Consider the following 23,352-nt stretch of genomic DNA (forward strand, 5'->3'; position numbering starts at 1 on the left):
CATCCAACCACGGGCACAAGTCCAGCTGTGACCACCAAATATGTCCCCAGATACTCTGGAGGCAAAGACATCCCCGGTTGAGAACCACTGCTGCAGACCCTGGACGGGACTTTTTGAAAAGCTCCCAGGTTAATTCCGAGGCAGGAGTTGGGCACCCGGCTAAGAAAGGGCACGTCGGTGAGCACAGAGTGGGACCCTGGGGACTCCCAGCCCCACTGCACTCCTGCGTTCCTGGGAGGGCTGGTCCCTCCCTTTCTGCCCCTAGGAGGAGAGATAAGCAGAGCAAGGCTCCATCACGTGAATCCCTCGCCTCCACCCCCACCCCCACCCCAGGCAGTCAAGGCATCCCGCCTGCACTCCCAGCCACTCAGGCTCTGTGATCTCCCATCCTTGGCTGGTTTCGAGTGGTCGCAGTGATGCAATCAAGGTTCCCGGCTGTTGAAGCCCAGCCTGGGGCCAGGAGAGGCGAGAGAATTATAAGGAAACGATTTAAATCGACAACATCTGCCTGTGCTTCCCTGAAGAGCATCGAGTCCAGCCGCCTGGGGAGGGGCCCACCCCGGGGGAGCAGACGAGGCGGCCGTCCAGGGGCTGCAGGGCGGTGGAGCCTCCATTCCAGTGACGTGGCCCACGCGGCGGCCAGGCAGCATCTCGCTCCTGCCAGGAATTCAGGGCCTTGTGCGGGGGAAGCAGCTGGTTGTGGTTCTGACACGGCCAGCCCCTCCTCCTGGGATGCAACGAGGCAGCAAGAAGTTCCTAGAAGTCAGGCCACTCTGGAGCGGTGAGAAAGCATTAGGGTCAGGAGGAAAGATTCTGCAGGCGGAAGCCCCTGGCCTCGAATCCTGCCGCTCACCAGCCCGGAAACCTTGAGCTGGATCAAAAAAACCCAAAGTGGAGACTTCCCTGGTGGTCCCGTGGTTAAGAATCCGCCTAGCAAAGCAGGGGATGTGGGTTCGATCCCTGATCTGGGAACTAAGATCTCACATGCTGTGGAGTAACTAAGCCCAAGCACCACAACGAAAGATCCTACAAGACCCAGTGTGCGTGCGTGCGTGCGTGCGTGCTCAGTCATGTCTGATTCTTTGCTACCCCTGGACTGGAGTTCGCCAGGCTCCTCAGTTCATGGGATTTTCCAGGCAAGAATACCGGAGTTGGTTTGCCATGTCCTACTCCAGGAGGATCTTCCCGACCCAGGGATCGAATCCACGTCTCCTGTGTCTTTTGCATTGGCAGAAGGATTCTATACCACTGAGCCAACTGGGAAGCCCACATGACCCGACGCAACCAAATAATTTATAACAATTTATAAAACAAAGTGGGCAGGTGCTGGCTTCTCCATTTTACAGACATAGGCACACTGCCTCCCAGCTTTGCCCTCCAGACTTGCCCGTACCCAGAGGCAGGCTCTGCAGGCAGCTCGGCAGCTCCCAGGTGAACATGCAGGGATGTGATTCTCAGCAGACGCAACAGGCCACTCCCTCTTGCTCTTAGAGCCCAAGAGGACAGCAGGCTGTTGGAAGGGATCCAAAGTAAACTTGCTGGCTTTGACCCAGGAATGGTCCAAACCCAGGCACCCGGGTGAAGGTGCCCCCCCCACTAAGTGTGGCCCAGCCCAGCTCGTTTCCAGGGTACTCTGCCTCGTGTCAGGGGCTGCTCAAGCATGAACCCTCTGCAGGCACAACCACCACCCACTTCACAGATGAGCAAACGTACACTCAGGGAGTCCACAGGTCACTCAAGAGGTGAGGGATGAACTGCACCCCCAAGCCCTACCTCAGGAGCCCACCCCTATTCCCTGCCATGCAGGATTGCTGGGAAAATGCTCCCAGACAGAAGAGCTGTTCTCCGGAGCATCGTCAACGTTCCTGAGCTTTGCGGGCTGACCCTTCACGAATCTCAATACTAGAGAAGACGCAGTCTTGAGACCAGTCTTACCCTAAAGGAGGCGTGGTCACATGAGGTCAGAGTGCATGGTCAGTGGGGCATGACCCTGGGCCAAATCTATCAAGCAAGACCTGCTGGTGTTGGGGACCAAACCTCGTCAATCCAGGGTGGAAGGGAGAGTGGGGAAATGTTCCTGGAGGAGTTCATGTCAGCTTCCTGCCTACTTATCGGGCGCTGAACTGACAGCTCTCCCTGCCTGACCTCCTGGAGTCCACACCCCAAGTCTGGGAGGTAGGAACCATCGTCCCCACATCACAGGCAGGGAAGCTGAGATTCAAGGCACAGAAGCCACCTACCCCAGGTGTGGCCGGGAGATCTGGTCTGAACCCACAGCTGTCTCATCTTGGAATCTCAAACCAGGCCCAGGCCCTCAAAATTCAAAGCAAGAATCCACAGCTGGGTAGAGTAGCAACTTTCCCTCCCCTCAGAACCCTCAACTGTAAAAAAACAGAGCTAAAGGGTCAGCTTATTTAACTTCTATGCAGAGTACATCATGAGAAACGCTGGGCTGGAAGAAGCACAAGCTGGAATCAAGACTGCCAGGAGAAATAGCAATAACCTCAGATATGCAGATGACACCACCCTTATGGCAGAAAGTGAAGAGGAACTAAAAAGCCTCTTGATGAAAGTGAAAGAGGAGAGTGAAGAAGTTGGCTTAAAGCTCAACATTCAGAAAACGAAGATCATGGCATCTGGTCCCATCACTTCATGGCAAATAGATGGGGAAACAGTGGAAACAGTGTCAGACTTTATTTTTTTGGGCTCCAAATTCACTGCAGATGGTGATTGCAGCCATGAAATTAAAAGACGCTTACTCCTTTAAAGGAAAGTTACGACCAACCTAGATAGCATATTGAAAAGCAGAGATATTACTTTGCCAACAAAGGTCCGTCTAGTCAAGGCTATGGTTTTTCCAATGGTCATATATGGATGTGAGAGTTGGACTGTGAAGAAAGCTGAGCGCCGAAGAATTGATGCTTTTGAACTGTGGTGTTGGAGAAGACTCTTGAGAGTCCCTTGGACTGCAAGGAGATCCAACCAGTCCATCCTAAAGGATATCAGTCCTGGGTGTTCATTGGAAGGACTGATGCTGAAGCTGAAACTCTAATACTTTGGCCACCTCATGTGAAGAGTTGACTCACTGGAAAAGACCCTGATGCTGGGAGGGATTGGGGGCAGGAGGAGAAAGGGACGACAGAGGATGAGATGGCTGGGTGGCATCACTGACTCAATGGACATGAGTTTGACTGAACTCCAGGAGTTGGTGATGGACAGGGAGGCCTGGTGTGCTATGATTCATGGGGTCGCAAAGAGTCGGACACGACTGAGCGACTGAACTGAACTGACTGAAAGGGTCAGCTATGTGTGGGCGGTGGCGGGTTCCCTTCCTGAGCCCCTGAGATCCCCAGCAGGACTGTTCACAAGACAAGGGTGCAGGAGGCAGACAGACTGGGGCCCAAGGCCTGGATCTGCGCCCCCACTGGACACATGACCTCTCTGGACCTCAGTCACTGCCCTGTCTCACAGGTTTGCTAAGAGGCTGAATGAGAGAGCAGGGCCTGGCACACACCAGAGCTCACACACACACAAAAGGGGACATGTCCGTTACCATCAGAAGCAACTGAGATGGATGATCCAGCAAGAAGACCAGGCATGCAGGGCCCCTGATGGAGGCCCTGCTTCCCCACCCCAGGACATGTATGGACCAGGACGTTTCCGCAGACCTTGAACCTGGCTTGGACATCCCGGAAGGTGGACTGGCAGGTAGCCCAGGCATGCTCAGGCCGCTCCTGGCTGACTCACACCTGGGTGGAGACTGAGTCACCCACGGAAGGGAAGAAACAGGAGGGAGGAATCCCCAACTGTGGAGTTCAGTTCCGTGAAGAGCTGGACTCGAGTGAGTCACAGGGATGTCCCTGTCCTCTGAGCCTCTACCTAGCCCCAGAGCCTTTCCTGAAAGCACCCTCCTCACAACTACTACAGACACATTACTTCCCCTTCTGGGTCTACGTAGGGTGAAAAAGAAAGGACTTCCCTGGTAGTCCCAGTGGTCAAGACCCTACACTTCCAACGCAGGGGACACGGGTTCAATCCCTGCTCGGGGAGCTAAGATCCCACGTGCTGCACACTGTGATCAAAAAAAAAAAAAAAGAAAACGGAAGTAAGCTTCTATATCCCAGAGTGCAGGCGTCTTGGAGGCAGGGCCTCTGTTTCACTCACTGATGCTTCTCACGTCCTAAGGATGGCACCTAGCACAGGGAGGCACTCAGTAGGTCTCTGATGACTAGATCAGTGACATCCACAGTCCGGCTCCCAGTAAGGAGCCCTAGACCCTTCTTGCGCTGAGATTTCCACCTCCAGGAAAGTGGCCTCCAGCTGTGGTCAGGACATGTACTCTAGCTTTCAGTGGTCTTCGAGGGGTGAGAGGTCATCACCACCTCTGGATCTGCCCCCAGGTGGTCCCACTGCTCCTGGTCCCTGAGTCAGGCCTCCTCTTGCATGCAGGGGCAACACCCAGTTAAAGACCCACCCCCAGAGAAGACAAGGGTCAGGGCCAGAGCGGGAGGGAGTGGCTGATGCCACCCCTCTCACCCCATGCTCAGCACTTCCAGGAGAGCTGATGTATCCAATGGTCCTCCCCTGGCTCAGGGGCGCTGGGTCAGGGGCCATGGCTGTCTCTGCCACTGCTGGGCCCAGTGCCCAGGGCAGGAGCCTGGCTCTAATCGCAAATGTTTGCTGAAGGGGGTGAAGCACAGGAAGAGAGAAAGAGAAACAATTAAGGGGAGAGAGGGAGCAAGGTGAACCCTTCCTTCCTACTCCCACCCCTGGATCCCCTCCAATAACGGCCCTGAACTGACAGCCACCACTGCCAGCCTTTCCAGGGCCCTGACTCGGTGCCAGGGTTTCTGCTGGGTACGTAATGGGGACAGAGGAGGGTGGGTGACCCACTTAATCCAAGCACCAGGAAGGAGCTCATCGTCCCATTTCACGGAAGAGGAAAGCAAGGCTCAGAGAGATCCGGTGGTCTGGCAGCCTTGGGAGCCCACCCTCCATCTGAACCGCCAAGGCCCACACCCAGCCGACCCTGCCAGGGTTTCAAGAGGCGGAAGGAAAAATCCCCAGCCAGAGAAGACTGTTGGCAGCTGCCAGGAGGAGTTATAGCTTATAACTGATGCTTATCGGGCTCGGGCAGGGATGGTTCAGGCCGCCCAGCCAGAAAGACCCTGGAAAGACCAGAGGATCCCCCCCAGCCCCCCCATCAGGCTCACAGGTGCCCGGCCTGATCAAAAGGGTGGGCATGCCCAGGCCGCTTCTCAACACAGACACGTGCACACGCCGGGGCACAGCTGGCAGGCTCTCACAGCAATCCTGAGTAACCAGCCACCTAAGAAGCAGGACCTCACAGGTCCCAGAAGTCCCCTCCAGACACGACCTCCCCGCAACAACCCAAGCCAGCATCATCCTGACTCCTATCAGGATGGGTGGTTTTAATCAGAATGCTTTTGAACTTTATATAACTGGCCCGGCACGGCACGCTCTTGGGTCTGGCTTCCTTCCCTCAGTGTTGTTTGCCGCACTGTCCTTGTGAGTGGCAATGGCTGCTGCGTGGCTGGCTGGGAGTTTGGTTTTTAATCATTCCATGATGACAGAGGTGGGAAACCGCTCCTATCAGCTGATGCCGCCTCCCCTCCTGCCACCTGGAGTCCCAAGCGATCAAGCCCATGGCTGCCCCTGGGGGTTCTACAATACAGCTCTGATTCACGTCTTTCCATGGCTCCCCAAACTCCCAAGCCCAGCATCCTGCCTGGGGCGGGACACAGCGGGGGGCAGGGCAGTAACCCCAGGAGGCAGCACGGGCCCCCCCACACCCAGAAGGTGCTCAGGAACTTGTCCTGGGGGACTGGGGGTGGGGGTGCTCTCGCAGAGGAAGTGGTGGGAGGTAAGGGTGCCTTTGCGTGCGAGAAGGATCCAGACTTCTGCCTTCCCCGGCGGCCTCCCAGGCTCCAGGCGTGCACCGCCATCCCTCTTGGCAGGTTTAGTCTGGTTTCAGCTGCCCCGTGCCTGGCCCTGGGCTGGGCAGGTAAGCCCTGATCTAGGAAGCCCTCCTTCCCCCTTCCTGAGCACCCCCTGCCCTGCTGGATGGATGAGGAAGCCCAGAGCAGACACGGTGGACAAGGCTGTTGGCTGTGGTTACAGAGTCAGAGGGTAGTTGCCAAGGTCCAAGGGCAGACGCGGGGGCAGGGACCAGCCTCCACCTCCTCCCCACCCCGCTAGGAGCAGCCCCGGTCTCCACACCCAACACAACCCACCGGTGCCCCTAGCTGCCTCTCAATCGCAGCATCTGAGCCCCAAGGCGGTGCCCAGCTGCCCGGTAGGCGGCGAGGGCTGCTCCTGACACATGCTGATACCCCTGGCACCAGGGTGGGGAGGGCCTGGGCTCAGGCAGCTGGCGGTGACTGGCACTTGGTCCATCACCATCAGCACCCACGCTGGTTCAGGGCCAAGGGAGAAACGTCCCAGGCCCACGCCAGTGCCTGCCCTTGGCACAAGGCCCCAGGACTAAAATGCAACAGAGGCCATGCCAAGGCTGGGGCTGGAGCTAAGAGGCATGGTCCACCAGGGTGCACAAGGCCAAAAGTGGGGCCAGGGAAGGCCTCGCAGGGGAGGGCGCTCTTGGGCTGAGCAGGAGTTTGGCCATGTAAAGCGGGGAAATGGAGTCTGAGGACAGGGCAGCTGCAGAAGCAAACAGCTAGAGGAGTAAGGTGGGGTAAAGTCAGGCAGCCCGGGGGCGTCCCAGGGACCCTGGCATTGCCCCCTGCTCCCCCGGCCCCGACAGAGTCTGCCCTCTACCTCGGGCGGGGAGCAATCTTCTGTCTCCCAGCGAGGGTCCCACAACTGACTGTGCGGAAGGCCCCCTCCCTCCTTCTGCACTTGCTGTGTGGAAGCCCCCACACCCCCCTAGCCCAGCCCAACCCAGGGGAGCACGCCAGCTCTCCCTGGCTTGGAGCCAAGCCCCGCAAGACAGAGCAGGTTCAAGCCAGCAAAGGCGAGAAAGTGCAGAGACCCCACACTGGGCACCCTGAATTCCAGTGTGAGGCCCAGCTTCTTAGACACTTGGGAGCTCACCTGCTCCCAGCCTTCCAGAAGGAACTCTTCCCCACACCATCCCTAGAATCCTGAGACGGAGACAGCACCCCAGTCAGTCCTGGCCCCTAGGGCAGTTCCCCGGCCAGAGGGACAACTGAAGGTGGCTCCATCCAGCCCACCGCCTTGACTCAGCTGGGGACGAGCTGGACCTCTGATGGTCATTATCTCACCGCGTCCTCCCAAGAACACTGCGGGCAGCTCCTGAGGCTGAAGGGCTGAGGCCCATGCCCAGGGTCGAACGGGCGACAAGAAGCAGAGGAGAACGGGTATGTCCTCCCCGGGTCTGTTGGGGGGACAAGCCTCCAGCCGGACCAAACAGGCAGTGCGTCCTCCAGCAGGGCGCCTTTCTCCCAACCGTGGGCTGGCCACTCCCCACTGACATCTGGGCAGATGGAGGGGCCGATGGTTCCAGGCCTGCATCTGAGAGCTGTCTGTTCCAAGCCTGGGCACCAAAAGCAGCTCAGAGCAGAGGCTGAGGGTTTGCAACGACTGCCCCAAGCAGACACCAAGGCCGGGCCACGGGCTGGGCGACTTTAGGCCTACCAAGGCCACCAACGGCACAGTGTGCGACCTCATGGAGAGCCGGAAGGCCTGGGGGCGGTGGGGACAGCCCTGGGGTCACAGAGCACACTGAGGCCCTGGGGGCAGGTCTGGTGTCCCCAGAAGCCCTAGCACTTGCCAGGCCAGGTGGATAACGAAGAGTGAAAGCCCTTGTCCGCGGCCCACATCACTTCCAGGTCTCGTTCTAAGTGAATCTGACGTCTCTCCCCTGCTCAGACCTTCCGGGGCTGTGTGATGAGATGAGGATAAATCTATATTGGTTGCCATGGGTGATATACTGCTCATTTCAGCAGCAGGCTAGCGACTGCAGGGTCACCAGACTGCACACACCGAGTCCCCAAGCTCCCAGGATCCATGGGCAGATACGCCAGCAGCCCAGACAGGGCTTCCAGAATGCAAGTCAGGACTTCCGAGTACTGAGCAAGCAGAGTTTAAAGCCTCTCCAGGCCCTCAGACACTCGGTGTGGACGCTGCTGCAAATCCCGGGCCAGAGAGGTTCCCAGAACTGAGCTCAATGTGAGGCACAGGCCTCGGGGAACAGCCCCGGCTCCACAGGGCCCGATCACCTCAGGTCAGGGCTCTGCCACTGCCAGGCTGGCAGGCAGGCATGTGGCCAGGGTTGCCAGGGTGGCACCTGCCAATGGTGCGGCCAGCTGGTGGCAGAGGCCAGGCCCCGGGAGCACACACCAAGGCCAGGCAACAGGCTGGACGGCTTCAGGCCTCACCAAGCGCACCAGCCGCAGTCTGACCCCAAGGGAGCCCACAACTGGCCTGAAGCCACGACCCGGGTGCCAGCAAGATGTCTCACTACCAGTGCCCGCCTCCTCAGGCCCCAGCTTGCCCAAGGAAGGCCTCCCACAGGGGCCCTGGGGACCAGGCAGATCACCACCAGGGACCAAAGGGCGTGAGGAGGGGTCAGGGGGAGCCCAGAGCAGGCAGCCCACAGAAGAGGCAGCTTGGGCCAGACGCTGCCACGTGACACGGTCACCAGATGCGCTGATTTAAAAGATGTTTTTTCCTTTTTATGCTGTCAAAACCTGTTAGACCCCTGTACAGGGCAACAAAACCCCAGCATAAGCTCCATGAGGGCAAGGACCATCTCCAGCCTGGGGTGGGTGCCCAGTCGACATCTGTCAAGCAGACAGATGACCGAATAGAAAGGCTTCCCGAGTTGGTCCTGGGAGGACCCTTCCCAGGTGTGCCTGGCTGTGAAGTCTGTGAGGCCCCCAGACGCACTGCCCCCCATCCCCCTGCCATGGGGAACCCCCAGGAGCTGGGCTCTCTGCTCCCAGTCACCTCTGGAAGCCCGGGTCCAAGAGGGTGCTCAGTAAACGCGGAGTAGGGACCCGGGCCTGCCGGCCTCCTCCTCTGCCCTCCCCGCCCAGTCTGTGAAAGGAAGTGGTGGCCCCACCTACCTAGGGGTCCCATTGCACCCCCACATCTCTGTCCCCTCGGGCCCAAGAGACAGAACCATGAGTCCATCTCCAGACCAAGATGTGCGGGAGAGCCTGCCGTGCGAGCCAGCAGGTTCGAGAGGCGTCTGCAGCCTTTTCCATGGAGGAAGGGCGAGGCCCCACCAAGCCCGAGGTGTGTGTGTAAAAGGCCTGGCTTCCCCGGGCCCGCGGCCTCCAGCTGCAGAGCTGACCTGTCCAAGGCTCTTCTTCAGACCCCTCCAAATCCCAAGCAACCCACAGAGGGCTCCCATCCCGGCCTGCTCATGGCCAGGCCCACGGAAGGAAGGCAACGTCCATCTTGTGAGCAGGCGTGCCCCCTTTCAAAAGGTTGCCCCGGTGAAAACCCCACTGAAGAAATCATTGAAAACTGAAAGCGGTCACAGAAGAAAGTACAGGGTGGGAGCCCACCCAAGTCATGTGTCTGTTTCTAGACAGCCTGGCACTAGGTCCAGAGCAGGAAGAGCCCCTGGTCTCTCCCTGGCCCAGCCTGCCCCTTCATGCAAAGAGGGGCTCTGAGGCACCCGAGAAGAGGTCAGGGCCAACCAGAGCTGTGCCATGAGCTCCTCCTACGAGGTGACCCTGAACGAGTAGTAACTTCTCTACCCCCAGCCTCAGTTTCCCCATCCACTGGCCCAGGAGGCTCGCTCTGCCTGTCCCCTCCACAGGGGCCTTGCTGTCCGGTAGATCCGCGCCTCCCTCTCGTTCCCTCCCACCACCAGCCATGTGCACAGGGCAGGCCGCAGGCCCAGTGCCAGGCAGGCGCACAGACCTCTCAGGATGTTTGGGATTCCTCCGGCCTGAAAGACAGATTGGCTCAAAACTGGAAGCCTGCGCCTGGCCTGCCCTGGGGAGACCACGACCTGGCCCACGGCTTCCCGGCTCACAAGACTTGGCTGGGATGCGTCCCTCCTGGGACCCCTGGGAAAGCCTCCCAGATGCCATTCGGATGCATCTGCTTAGAAGGCCTCTGGGCAGAGACCTTGGCAAATGCCCACTGTGCCCCAGTGCCAGCCCGTGCCTGGCACTGAGTTCACAGCAACGACGTTGGCTCCATCCCCACCTGCGGCCCCGAGGCCCCTTTTCCTCAGATCTCACCAGATCGAGTCCAGTGCCTCGAAGCGATCCCAATCTGGATTTCCCTGTTGCACCCAGCCCACGGGAAAGAACCTCCTTCCAAGGTCTGGGGACATCACACGGGCCTGCAGCTGCTTCTGGCCCTTGGCCACCAAGTCTAAATCACAGCTCTGCCAGGCCCCAGCGAGGTGATGCGGGTCTACCACTTTAGGTCTCTTGACCCCAATTTCCTCATCAGCTCAGGGGTGGGGTTTAAGGACTCAGCAGATCACACATTCTAGGTGTTTAGCGGGTCCCTGACGTCTCACAGTGCCCAATCGAAGGCAGCTTAAACCCTAATGATAAAATGGTTATTTTTGCAATTGCATTTCTAGCCAGGTGACGCCTCCGGATGGCCGAGAGGATTAACAGACACTCTGTGTGCAGAAACACTCGGCGTGGCACGCAGCACAGAACCTGGTAACCATGAGGATCACGGTTCGTAAGGAGGCCTCAGAGAGGTGAGGCTGGGGAAACAGTGCAACGAACCACCTGTTCTACCTGCTCAAATTGGGTCAGGCTGGAGCTGTGTACCCGGCTGTTGCCATGGCACCCAACACACAGGGAAACACTCTAAGCTAGACGTGTGGTTGCTGCAGGAGTGGGGCCTCAGGCCTGCTTCGCTCAGACACCTCCCATGCTGCCACTACCCCTGCTTTCTGGACCACATCAGGGATCCCTGAGGTTGGGGCAGTACACCGATCACCTAAGCAAGTCTCATACCCCTGACCCTACCCCAACTCCAAAACAACGGGGCTTTGGCCCCCTGGGCGGGGTGGGGGGGCGCTGTGAGGAGGGGCTCCCAGGCGGCAGATCAGGTTGAGTGGAAAGGGAGTGGATGGGGTAGGAACCTAGGAACCCTCATCTCCTGAGAAAACGCCAAAGCGCCTCTAAGCAGCCTCAGGTCCCAACATGTCTGTTCCCTCCAGCCACACCTGCCCAGCAGCGAACAGGTACCCAGAGCCCACTTCGTGCCTAGCTGTATGGGGTTCAGTGCCAGCTCTTCCCTCCTCATCCCACTCAGCTTTCATCCAGGGTGAGGGTTGGCAGAGGCTGTCGAGACTCAGCCGGGTTTAGGGAATCCATGGCCCGTGGCCAAGAGGGAAGAAGGGGAGAAAGAGGAGAAATCCAGATGCTGCAGGCTGAGATCTGGAATTTTTCAGACTTTCCCGCATGAGGGGGCAGGTCTGGGGCAATGGAAAGGCTGACAGGTAGCGTGGCAGGGGCCCCAGGGCCTGGGAAGCCCAGCTGAGACTTTAGCCTGGGGCTGAATACTGACTTCTCAGTAGAATCCAAGACCCTGCCCCCAACCCTCAGCTCAGATGAGAGCCCCCCCACTGCTGACTCCAGCTGGTACCCCCAAGATCGAGGAGGGGCCTGGGCCTGGACCCCTCTACCATAGTAACCGCAGCGGCTGTAGCGATTTGCCTGCCGGACGCGGTACATACATTACCCATTCCCCGTCACAACTGTGGTAGTGGGTATGACCTCCCATTTCACAGAAAAAGAAACTTAAGGCGCAAAGGTAGAACACGGTAGTGGCTAAAAGCGCATCCTGAGTTTGAATCTGGCCTCTGCTGCCATAACACAGGCAAATTACTCCTTCTCCGAGCCTCGGTTTCCACCTCTATAAAACGGGAATAATCTTACAGGGCACCCCCGGCCAACCAACCTCCACTCTGCTCCATGGCATAATCAAAGGGTTAAGTGAGAGGTACTAGTAAAACAGGGTACAAAGGACCAATAACTTAACTTGCTGGTCTCTGGAATCAGAGAGGTTAGGTAACTTGCCCTAGGTCACCCAGCCAGTGAGGGGCCGACACCCCAGGCCCCAGCTCTGAGCATACTCTTTACCAGAAAGGTTGGGCTGCTCTGTGTGTGGCCGGCGGGATCACAGGCTCCCACCCCCACAGCAAAGGGCAGTCCTTGTCTGAATTCCTCAGATAAGCAGCTCCCAGCCCGAGCGAGCTGGCCCAAGTGCACAGAGAAGGCGCGCTCCGCCCCGTTCCACACCGGAGGTTCCTAAATCTGGGTTAGGCTATAGGCCTCCTCTCTCTCCTCCTAGCGGAACGTTGGACCACCAGATTCATCCAATAGGTCTCCAAACAGGCCGAGTTTAGTCGACAACTGCCTCCTGTGGGGTCCCTGGCAGACCACTTACTTCCTCTTTTTGGGGCCTCAGTTTCTCCACCTGTAACAGGCAACCCCATCTCACAACTATGGGGCAGCCCCAGCTAACTGGGCTCACAAGGAGGCCTGAGGAGCGAAGGGGCAGCCCAGCCAATGAATCACAGGCCCTGGACCACGTTCTCTCTGCTGAAACTTCTCCACAACTGGGACTGAGAGACCTGTACTGGGCCCAGAAAGTGGCCGAGCTGAGACTCCAACTCCCATCTGTCACACTCCAGGACGATGTGACCCACGGAGCTGGGGGGTGCCGGGCAGTGGGCACAGCTTGGGAACTCGGGCCGCTCTCAGCTACGAGCTGGGCGGCTGGGACTGCAGGATGGGGAAGAACACAAAACTAAACTTGACCAAGCTTCTTTCTTTCAACGAGGGCAGCAGCCTCCGTGACAAGGGCATTTGCAATGCAAAGCAGTCCAGCTCCAGCCAGAAGAGGACGGTCACTCGGAGGGGGCTAGGCGGGTCAAAATCCAGCCCTCACCCTCCAGCCAGACACAGAGTGCCCGGGGGGCCGGACCTTCCCGGGCGTCAGGGAGTGCCAGGGAACCTGTGGCTGGCAAGGGCTCTAAATCATATGACAGCCTGAGCGGCCAGCTGGGTGCAAGATGCCCTGGAATACTCTCCCCTTCTCAGCCCTTCAAGGCCAAACTCCGCTGGGCTCTGCCTGCAAGTCTGCAGAATGGGCCTACTGTGGGCTGTGTGTGTGCAAGGCCCCGAGCGGGGGCTGAAAGAACAGACATCCCTACCCACCAGGTATCCATCTGGTCACCTGTAGGTGGGTGCCCCGCACCCTGCCAGCTTCCCTCAGGCCCAGACCTCCCAGATCACTCAGTCCTGCCTTGTGCAAACCTGCCCCAGACACGCATAATCTCCAGGACTCCTCTGGGCCCCAGGGGGCACTTCCACACCTGCCAAGTGGCTAGATTTAGCTCCTCAAACCCCGCTTTGCACCCCTCTTTGCGCCCACCCCGCACGCAGGCAAGACTGCCCCAGCTCCTACCTTGATGACAAGCTGACAAAGTCCCCGCCATCCAGCAGCCGGACCTTGCAGAAGAGAACCCCATTCACGAAGGGGACTGCAGTCAGCTCCTCCAGGGTGAAAGTGGTTTGGAATTTGAATTTCTTCTTCTTCATCAAGAAAGCCATGAGCGAGTTCCCTGAGTCTGAAGCCCCGAAGGCCAAAAAAAAAAAAAAAAGCAGGGGGAACCAGAAATCCCCAGGATTCTTTTCCCTACCACCACACCCCCTCCTCAAAACACCAGAGCCGGATCCCGCCCAGATGGTGGTTGAGGCAGCAGAGCGGATGGGGAGCTGAGTCCGGAAGCCCCGGGTCCGAACGACCAGTCCAGTTCGCAGGCCGGCAGGCTTCACCCTCAGGGAGCTGGGGCTTGGACGGGTTCCGAGTGGCCGGGGGCTTCACCGGCCATGTAAACATTGGGGCATGGTCCAGGAGTCAAGGGCAGGGGTGGCGGGCGGCGCGCGAGCGGCCGTGCTGGCGGACAGCATCCCGAGAGCTGCGGTCCCCGGAGAGCTCACGCCGCGCGACCAGGCGCGGCGGGCGGACCGTGAGACTGAAGGCGACGGGCGGCCCGGTTGAGGGCCGAGGGCGGCCCCGCCCCCGCCCCGCTGGCGGCCGGGGGTGGCGCCCACGCCGCGCCCACGCCCCCGCACCTGGGTGCCAGGCAGCGGCGCAGGTGAGTCCGGGGAGGCCGAGGGCACTCCCAGGGGGCGGTCGAGAGCGCTGCGGGGGGCGGGGAGGCCCCCTCTCTCCGAGAGGTGCTTCGGGGAGCTCCGGGCCGGGAACGTCCGGCCACGGCCCCCTCCCGGCGGGCAGCCGGCCGGGCTCCAGGCAGCAGGGGCGCCGCCTCCTCTTTGGTCCTGGGTCCCGCGCCGCGGTCCCTGGCGGAGCTGAGGCGCCCTTCCGGCCGGCCGGTGGCGCCCGCCTCACCCGCCGCCTCTGGCCCGCACCCCACGAACAGGAGCGCTGCCGCTCGCGCCCCCGACGCCGCCTCCCGAGCCCGACGCTGCGCGGGGCCGCTGGGAGAATGCCGAGACCCCCGTGCTGCCGCCCGCGGAGCCTCCGCCGAGCGCGGGAGGGGCGGGGCGCCGGCGGCTCAGCCCGCCCACGATTGGGCCGCCCGGTGGGGCGGCCGCGGGGCGTGATTGGCGGATGGCGGCGTGGGGTGGGACTCGCGGGAGGCCAAGGCACCTCTTAGCGTTCGGATTGGTCTGTCGCCCATCTGGGCCCGCCTCCTCGATCAAGGCGGAGCGGAGGGACGGGGAGAGGGGCCCTGGGAAGGCGGTGGGAGGTCGTGGGGCGGGAAGCCGGGACAGGCATGCAAGCTAGGAGGGCGTGAGCAAATAAAAAAGGAGAAACAATGAAGAGAAGAAATAAAATGAGCCCCAGGACTGAAGTGGCCCTCCAGTGTCCTCCCAGACTTGAATTCGTTGACCACTAGATTAGGCCCGGAAGGCAGAGTCTCATTTTTCAGAAAACACACCCAGAGAGGTGGCCGGAACTAGACCATGAGCAGCTCTTTGGCTTCACATCCCTAGTTCTCAGCACCCAGGAGGGAAATGCCTGCAAAGCCTTCGCCAAGGGGGTGAATTGAAGCAGTTCATCACGCAACCGGTGATAGAACCAGCTTCTCCCGTCCCAAGCTACTATATAAGCATTTAGTTGTTGCTTAGCATCTTACCCAGTATGGCTGATCTCCCTGACTGCATTAACTGCCCTGGACGCAGAGACCACTCACTTCGGGAGCTTTTTAGGTTCCAGGCCTTCCACACTGCAGTTCATTGATTTAGTCCCCAAATGTTCAGGGGCAATCTGCTGTGTGCCAGGCTGGCATTTAGGAGTGAGCCTGGTGGACCCGCCATTTCCAACCTTCCCAAGCTCAAGATCAGATGGAGAAGCGGACAGGGACCCAGGCAGAGACAAATCTGGTGAATGAGGACAGTGATCGGGGACATAGAGGGAACTGGGGAAGCTCAGTGCTGGCAGGAGTGGAGAGGAAGGGGACGCAGAGAGAAGGCCTCACAAAGTTATCCTAGCCACTGGCAGGATGCATTCCCTGGGTCAGGCAGGGTCCAGGCAGATGGAGCCTCAAGAGGCCTGGCAGCCAGAGAGTCCAGTGCCTGCAGAAAGCTGTGGGTACCTGCATGCTGCTCCACTGTGGCTCTTTGAGGGAGGCAGGGGCCAAGAGGTGGGGCTGGAAGGCCTGTAGAGGCTGGATCTAGCAGAGTCTTGTATAAGGAGGGGAGCCACACACACGTTTTAAGTGACCCAGACAGATTTACTTTTTGTTACAAGAAGTTTGCTCTGACTATAGAGAGTGTGGAAGAGAGATGATGGGAAACAGGGATGAGGGGCTTGTTGCGGCGATCCAGGCAAGAGGTGATGACAATGAACCACAGCACTGAGGGAAAACCGGGGTCTGAGAGGCATTCAAGAGACAGAGTCAAGTGGACTTGGGGATGAGTTTGGTTGGGAAATGTATCTCAGGACTCAGATTTCTGATTTCTTCCTGATTCCCAGGCATAGCATAGTGGGCAGCTTCTACTTTTTTCCAGTTTATCCTGTAATTTCAAAAACACTGCTAGCCAGATAGGAGAAAAATGATAATAGCAGCTCCCAGTACTATTATGTGCCCCCATTTACAGCCAGGGAAGTTGAGATCTGGAGAGTTTAAATTATTTGACTTGGGTCTTGACCCCAGAGCATAGACTTGAGAGTGCTAAACTGTGCTGACTGTGATGAGGTGGGAGTTTCTTCACTAATCCTGGCTGGGCCCCTTTCACAGGGGAAGGACCTGTGGCTACCTGATCCCAGGAGGAGATTTCAGAGGAGAGAGCTAGTGAAGGATGTCCCTGGCTGACTTCTCAGCTGTGACCGCGAGTAACCCCGGACTTCAACAGGAAGCGGGGTGGGTCTGGCTGCCAGACTTAGCTCCGGTAGGGTATTTATCTCTCTGCCGCGTCAAGGCTGGGAACCCAGGAAGTTTCCTTTCCCTCATTTCCCAGATGGGTCCTGGGACAGAGCTAGGCGCCAGGGCAGGATGCCATGTTTGGGGTGAGACGAGCCTGAGTTAGTGTCCTGGCCCTGATGCATATTAGTAGTATGGCTTTGGTTTCAGACATCTGAGCTCAGGGGCTCTGAATAGAGAGGGGATTCAGTATGGTCTGGCTAGGACCGCTTGCCCTGGTGCCAACAGAGCAGGGGCTGAAATCTGGCCGACACAACATTGACCACCAGCGTCACATACACTTTGGGTGTAGTTTTCTGTGCACAGGAAGGAACCCTGAAGGAGACACTTTAAACTTTCCCATCGCTGAGCCACAGTTTCTTTACCTATAAACTGGGAATAAGAATACCAACCTTTCCAGAATGTTGTGAGGACTTCAAGAGGCTGTGCCTGCAAAAGGCTCAGCCCTGGAAGGATGTGGGGCTCTGAGTGAGCAGTCAGCAGGGAGCTCCAGGCCGGCACTTCCTCACTTCTCCAGCCCCCCAAATTCCCAGGTAGAACCTGTACTTCCTCCCTGAGGCCCTGGCCGGATATATAAGGAAACCAGTACCTAACAAGATAATTCAGACAAGTAAGTGGTCTGGAGGACTTCCCTGGTGGTGCAGTGGATAAGAACCCACAACTACTGAGACCACGTGCCTAGAGCCTGTGCTCTGCAAGAGGAGAAACCACCGCAATGAAAAGTAGCCCCCGCTGGCCACAACTAGAGAAAGCCCACACAGCAACAAAGACCCAGAGCAGCCAAAAGTAATAAAATAAACAGATAAATAAACATTAAAACAAACAAAAGTGGTTTGGAGAAGGGCTCTCAGGGCACTGTGAAAGAGGATACATGGATTGGGAGTCGTCCTGATTTAGATGCAGTGGTCAAGGAAAGCCTCTGTGAGGCGTTATCTCAGCCCAGACCCCAAGCACAGGAAGTTCTGGGAGCAGAGGCAGAGCCGGCATGCTTCCAGGACTCTGTGTGCCTGGAGGGCTTCCCTGGTGGCTCAGATGGTAAAGCATCTGCCTGGAATGTGGAAGACCCAGGTTCGATTCCTGGGTCAGGAAGATGCCCTGGAGAAGAAAATGGCTACCTGCTCCAGGATTCTTGCCTGGAAAATCCCATGGACAGAGGAGCCCAGAGGGGAGCGCATAGAGGGAGGAGAGAGAGGTATGGAGTCACTCAGGAATCAGCTCATTTGAGACCTGTGGGCCTGGAAGGAGTTTAGACTCCATTCTAAGCCCAAAAGGATACCATTGGTGGATATAAGCAGGTGGGTGACAAGATCCAAATACCTTTTTGCAAGTTCTTGCCAGTTTTTTCCATTTTTTGGAGAACAGATTGAACGTCAGCAGGCAAGAACAGAGGCAGGCAGGCAGGCAGGCAGGTGAGGAGGCTGTTACAGCCATTCCGATGGGAAACTGGTGGCTCAGACCAGGGTGAAGCCAAAACAACGGGAAGACAGAGGGAACTCCTGTGAAGTGGAGATAAAAGTTACCCACTAGAACTTTTTAATATTCCCAGGATTTTGAATTTGACTGAATGCCACCAGGTTCTTTAAGGCAGGAGTTATGTGAGCATATGGGCTTCCCTGGTGGCTCAGCAGTAAAGAATCCGCCTGCCAACGCAGGAGACGCAAGAGATGCAGGTTTGATCCCTGGGTCAGAAAGATCCCTGGGAGTAGGAAATGACAACCCATTCCAGTACTCTTGCCTGGAAATTTCCATTGACACAGCAGCCTGGTGGGCTACAGTCCAGGGGGGTCACAAAGAGTCAGACATGACTGAACATGCATCTTTTTTTTTAATGTGTGCATAGAAAAGAACCAGGCTTCCCCAGTGGCTCAGCGAGTAAAGAATCTGCTGGCAACACAGGTAACACAGGAGATGCGGGTTTGATCTCTGGGTCGGGAAGATCCCCTGGAGTAGGAAATGGCAACCCACTCCAGTACTCTTGCCTGCAAAATCCCACGGACAGAGGAGCCTGGCGGGTTACAGCATGGGGTTGCAAAAGAATCAGACATGACTGATAGACTAAACAACAGCAAGTGAGCATGAGCACTGGGATAGGAGTGAAGAAGGAATAAAGGGGAATGGGAGGAATTGCCTGGGCATCGGCCTGTAGAACAGAAACACAGCTGGAGAAAGAGGTGTGCCCTTAGAGAATCCCTACCTTTATCTGACGCTGGACAAACTCTTGTGATGGTATTTTTCTTCTCTCTCATTACAGCGTGAGCCTCAAGGGTCAGACACCTCACTCATGGTGTCCCCACATCCAGTTCATGGCCTGTCACATGATAGACACTCAGGAAAGGGTTGCCTAAGGAATTGATGCATAGACAGATGCATATATACGTGATGTATGTGTGTATATTTGGATGGATGCGCATGTTCAGTTGCTTAGCTGTGTCTGACTCTTTTTCGACCCCATGGACTGCAGACCACCAGGCTCCTCTGTCCATGGGATTTTCCAGGCAAGAGTACTGGAGTGAATCGTCATTTCCTATTTCAGGGAATCTTCCCGACCTAGGGATCAAACCCATGTCTCTTGAGTCTCCTACATTGGCAGGTGGATTCTTTACCACCCAGCCACCTAGGAAGCCCCATATATGAATGGATAGCTACATGGATAGATGAGTAGATGGATGACTGAAGATTTAACCTTGTCACCTCATACTTTAAACTCCTCAGTGTCGTCAATAACTATCAAAATCCAATATGCACAAGTCCATTTTCAGTAAGTTGCCCAGGGATTTCCTTGGTGGTCCAGTGGCTAAGACTCCAAGCTCCTATTGCAGGGTGCCTGGGTTCTATCCCTAGTCAGGAAACAAGATATCACATGCTGCAACTAAAGATCCCAAGTGCCATGACTAAGACCCAGCACAGTCAAATAAATAAATAAAAATAAATATTAAAAAAATTAAATTAGCCAAAGCAATATTCACACATGCATTCAATTAGATGTGCAAGATGGGCTTGCACCCTTATATATTACACGAAAATATTGGAAGCAACCTGATGTCTGGCAGTAGGAAGAGGGAGGCCTTGAGGGAAAGTAATGTGTTTTGTGCTTTGCTCCATCCTCAGCTTCTGGGACAATGCCTGGTACACAGTAGCGTTAAATACATACATATTTGTGGAATGAAGGGAAGCATCATCAGTGAGATGCTCTCAGCTGTTAAGAAGGAGATGTGTGTGTCGAGGAGGAGATATCCACTCTGTTGTGGCAAAGCAAACACAGAGGATGTATTTGTAAAGCTATGTAAAGGATCGGCTTACTTTTGTCAAGAAAAATGGACATATTTATGGGGCTTTCCAGGTGGTGCAGTGGTAAAGAATCCACCTGCCAATGCAGGAGGTGCAAGAGAACGGGTTTGATCCCTGGGTCAGGAAGATCCCCTGGGGTAGGAAATGACAACCAACTTAAATGCTCTTGCCTGGAAAATTCCATGGGCAGAGGAGCCTGGTGGGTTATAGTCCATGGGGTCAATAAGAGTTGGACATGACTGAGCAAGCACCTTGTTTTTTATGTGTGCTAGAAAAGAATGGGCCCCCCCCGATGAGTCAGCAGGTAAAGGATCTGCCTACAACACAGGTGACCCAGGAGACAAGGGTTCAGTCTCTGGGTCGGGAAGATGCCCTGGAGGAGGGCATGGCAACCCACTCCAGCATCCTTGCCTGGAGGATCCCATAGACAGAGGAGCCTGGTGGGCTAGAGTCCACGGTGTCGCATAGAGTCAGACACAACTGAGCGACTGACCACAGCAAGGAAAAGAATCTCGAAGGATACACTGAATTGTTATCAGAAGCTTCCAACTAAGGCGAGTGTTTGAGGGAAAATGTTTATTTTAATGAATATTCTGGGATATTGTTTGTTTTTTGTAATAGGATAGATTTATTTTATAATTCAGTACTGTATAATTATAAGGATATTAGTTTTTATAAGGATATTAACAGAAGGCCTTCCATGCTTCTCCATCACGGTCTGGATAAAGTCAAAGGTTCTTAGAAAAAAATAGTTTCTTAGCCAGGCATTCAGGCCCCTCTGGAATCAAGTGCTCAGCCTTTCCCTGCCTGCCCCCCCTCAGCCCCTGTAGCTCTGCTCAGCCTTTCCCTGCCTGCCCCCCTCAGCCCCTGTAGCTCTGCCCCAAGTTCCTGACCTTGTTCTCTTCCTCAACTGGTGACAGCTAGTATTAATAAGTGTCAGGTTTCAGCTCAAGCCTCCTCTCCCACCCCACTCCCCCACATCGGGCACAGTACTCTCTCCCTTCTCTGTGCCCCCAAGTTACCAACCTGTATACAGAGAAAATGAGGGCTCTGCCTTCTGTTTTCCATCACAACAACTGGTGCCTACTTGGCACTCATTGAAAGGGAGGTGGGAGGGCAGGAGGAAAAAAGTAAGGAGCAAAAGAAAAGAAGAGAAGAGAAAAGGAAGAAAAGAAAGGGGAAACTGAGGTCGAGGTGGAAAATGTCACTTGCCCAAATCACCCTGAGGGCATCTGCCCAGCTGGCTTGCTCTCTCGGTCACCTGACAGCCAGCATGGAGTGCCACGCCAAGCCATTTTCCCAGCGCTGCTTGCCAAGGGCAGTCGGTGCTGATTCACCGGTGACTGGGCTCCAATTATTTGCAGAACTGGAATGGCAGCTGAGCCACCCCAGCAGCTGACCAGGGGTGTATTGATTCATGTTACGCTCCTTGCTAATATCTGAGCCAGTCACAGAAAAAGATAAAGGCCCCAGAGAAGTCACCCATGGTGATCTGTCCGACTTAAACCTCCCACGTCCAAGTCCACAAGTCCCCCCCTGTTGATCAGCCAACTCTGTCCTTCCCAAACCAAGCCTGACCATCAGTCACGGAGAGTAGTCATGGTTCAGAACATGAGATCTGGAGTCAGGCGGCCCTGGGTTCCACCCCAAGGATTACTGAGTCAAAGGGTATTTGCATATTTGCTGTTGAGAGATGCTGCCAAACTGCTAAAAAGGCTGGGCCCGTATATACTCTCATCAGTGGTAGAAGACAGTGCCCATTCAGACTTTCTCCATCTTTACCAATCTGTTTGGAAAACAAAACAAAAAACCCTCTACTACTGTGCTTGCCTTTCTTTCATTAGCATCTTTTCCTTTTTTTTTCACTTTGAATTTCTGTAAATTGCCTATGTCCTTCATCCATTTTTTAAAATTTGAGTCATCTTTTCATTATTTATTTATAGTAGCTTATTGCATATGATGGACAGCAACCTCTATTATATATGTTAAAGTATTACCTCCACTTCATCAGTGGTCGTTGGACTTTGTGGTGTCTGTCTCACAGCAGCTCTTACCAAATCCCAGTTAAGAGATAAGAATCAATCTACTTCAGTGGAGAGAGCACTGAATTAGGAGTCAGGAGCCCGGGTTTTGAGTTCCACCTCTGTCACTGATTCACTGTATGACTTTGAACGAGTAGGGACTCGTTCACTCTCTGACCCCTCTTTCACTATCTGCTAAATAAGAGCCTTGATTTAAGTGGTCTCTGTAGATCCATCCACCTCCACAGTCTGTGCTGTGTGTGCTCGGTAATGTCTGACCCCATGGACTGTAACCTGCCAGGCTCCTCTGTCCATGAAATTTTCCAGGCAAGAGCAGATGGCCATTTCCGACCCCAGGGGAGCTTCCCCACCCAGAGATCTAACCCATGTCTCTTGCATCTCCTGCATTACAGATGGATTCTTTACTACTGTGCCATCTAGGAAGCCCCTCCATGGTCTAGACAAGCACTATTAATAGAATTTTCTGCAATGATGAAAATGTTCTGTCTCTATTCAGTATGCTAACCACTGAGCACTTAAAAATGTGGCTAATGTGACTGAGAAATTGAATTTTAAACTCTATTTAAGTTAAATATTTAAACAGCCACAGATGGCCAGTGACTACCATATTACACGGTACAATTCTGGATGGTTTAGGTCCCCCACCTCTGAGTAAGCTGTGTGTGTGTGTGTGTGTTAGTCATGTAGTGGTGTCCAGCTCTTTGTGACTTCATGGACTGTAGCCTGCCAGGCTCCTCTGTCCATTGAATTCTCCAGGCAAGAATTTTGGAGCGGGCTGCCATTCCCTTCTCCGGGGGATCTTCCCGACACAGGGACTGAACCTGGGTCTCCTGCATTGCAGGCAGATTCTTTACCATCTGAGCCATGGGAGAAGCCCCTGAGTAAGCTGTAATACTGTGATGTTGGAGAAGACTCGAGAGTCCCTTGGGCTGCAAGATCCAACCAGTCAATCCTAAAGGAAATCAGTCCTGAATATTCATTGGAAGGACTGATGCTGAAGCTGAAACTTCAATACTTTGGCACCTGATGCGAAGAACTGACTCCTTGGAAAAGACTCTGATGCTGGGAAAGATTGAAGGCAAGAGGAGAAGGGGACGACAGAGGATGATATGGCTGGATGGCATCACCAACTTGATGGACGTGAGTTTTAGCAAGCTTCAGGAGTTGGTGATGGACAGGGAGGCCTGGCATGCTGCAGTCCATGGGGTCACAAAGAGTTGGACATGACTGAGCGACTGAACTGAACTGAAGCTGTAATATAGCAGCTTAATTAAGGTAGCAGTGACGAGTCCTTGTGTGACTTGGGGCAGGTCACTCAACATCTCTAAGTCTCGGTTTTCCCATCTGTCCAGTGGGGCCAGAGCAGTCCCTGCCTCCTGGGGTTTTTGGGCAGATTTGATTAGTGAGTGTGTGAAGGCCAAGGCCCAGTGACTGACCCGACACTGTGGAAAGTCAGGCCACATTCCCAGGTTGAAATGTGAGAGCCTTCCCAGCAGCTGGGCCTCATTTCCACTGTGTTCAGAGACCTATGAGTGGTCTTCCCCAGAGCTTCCCGTCTTCCCCTACAGCTTCAAGACCAGGCTTATATTCTTAAACCAGGACTTCAGCTCCCATCAGCCCTCAGCCCAGGAT

At 55.7% G+C, this 23,352-nt stretch overlaps 1 protein-coding gene and 1 non-coding gene across 3 annotated transcripts in view; one reads left to right on the forward strand and one right to left on the reverse strand.

The window, feature by feature from the left end:
• The window catches only part of FAM102A (family with sequence similarity 102 member A), a 36,749-nt gene extending 22,314 nt beyond the window's left edge, over positions 1-14,435 (reverse strand). Inside the window, exon 1 of one of the 2 annotated variants that reach the window (XM_006065413.4) lies at positions 13,405-14,435. In XM_006065413.4, the coding sequence (XP_006065475.1) occupies positions 13,405-13,550 (146 nt within the window). In that variant the 5' untranslated portion in view covers positions 13,551-14,435. The remainder of the gene's footprint in view (positions 1-13,404) is intronic. The other variant, XM_006065414.4, reaches the window with a different exon arrangement.
• A 2,972-nt stretch (positions 14,436-17,407) lies between these two features.
• TRNAS-GGA lies at positions 17,408-17,480 on the forward strand. The gene has a single exon. It is a non-coding gene; the product is annotated as a tRNA-Ser (tRNA).
• The last annotated feature ends 5,872 nt before the right edge of the window (positions 17,481-23,352 follow it).

This window comes from Bubalus bubalis, chromosome 12 (assembly GCF_019923935.1).
Source record: "Bubalus bubalis isolate 160015118507 breed Murrah chromosome 12, NDDB_SH_1, whole genome shotgun sequence".
In the NCBI taxonomy this organism is placed as follows: Eukaryota; Metazoa; Chordata; class Mammalia; order Artiodactyla; family Bovidae; genus Bubalus; species Bubalus bubalis.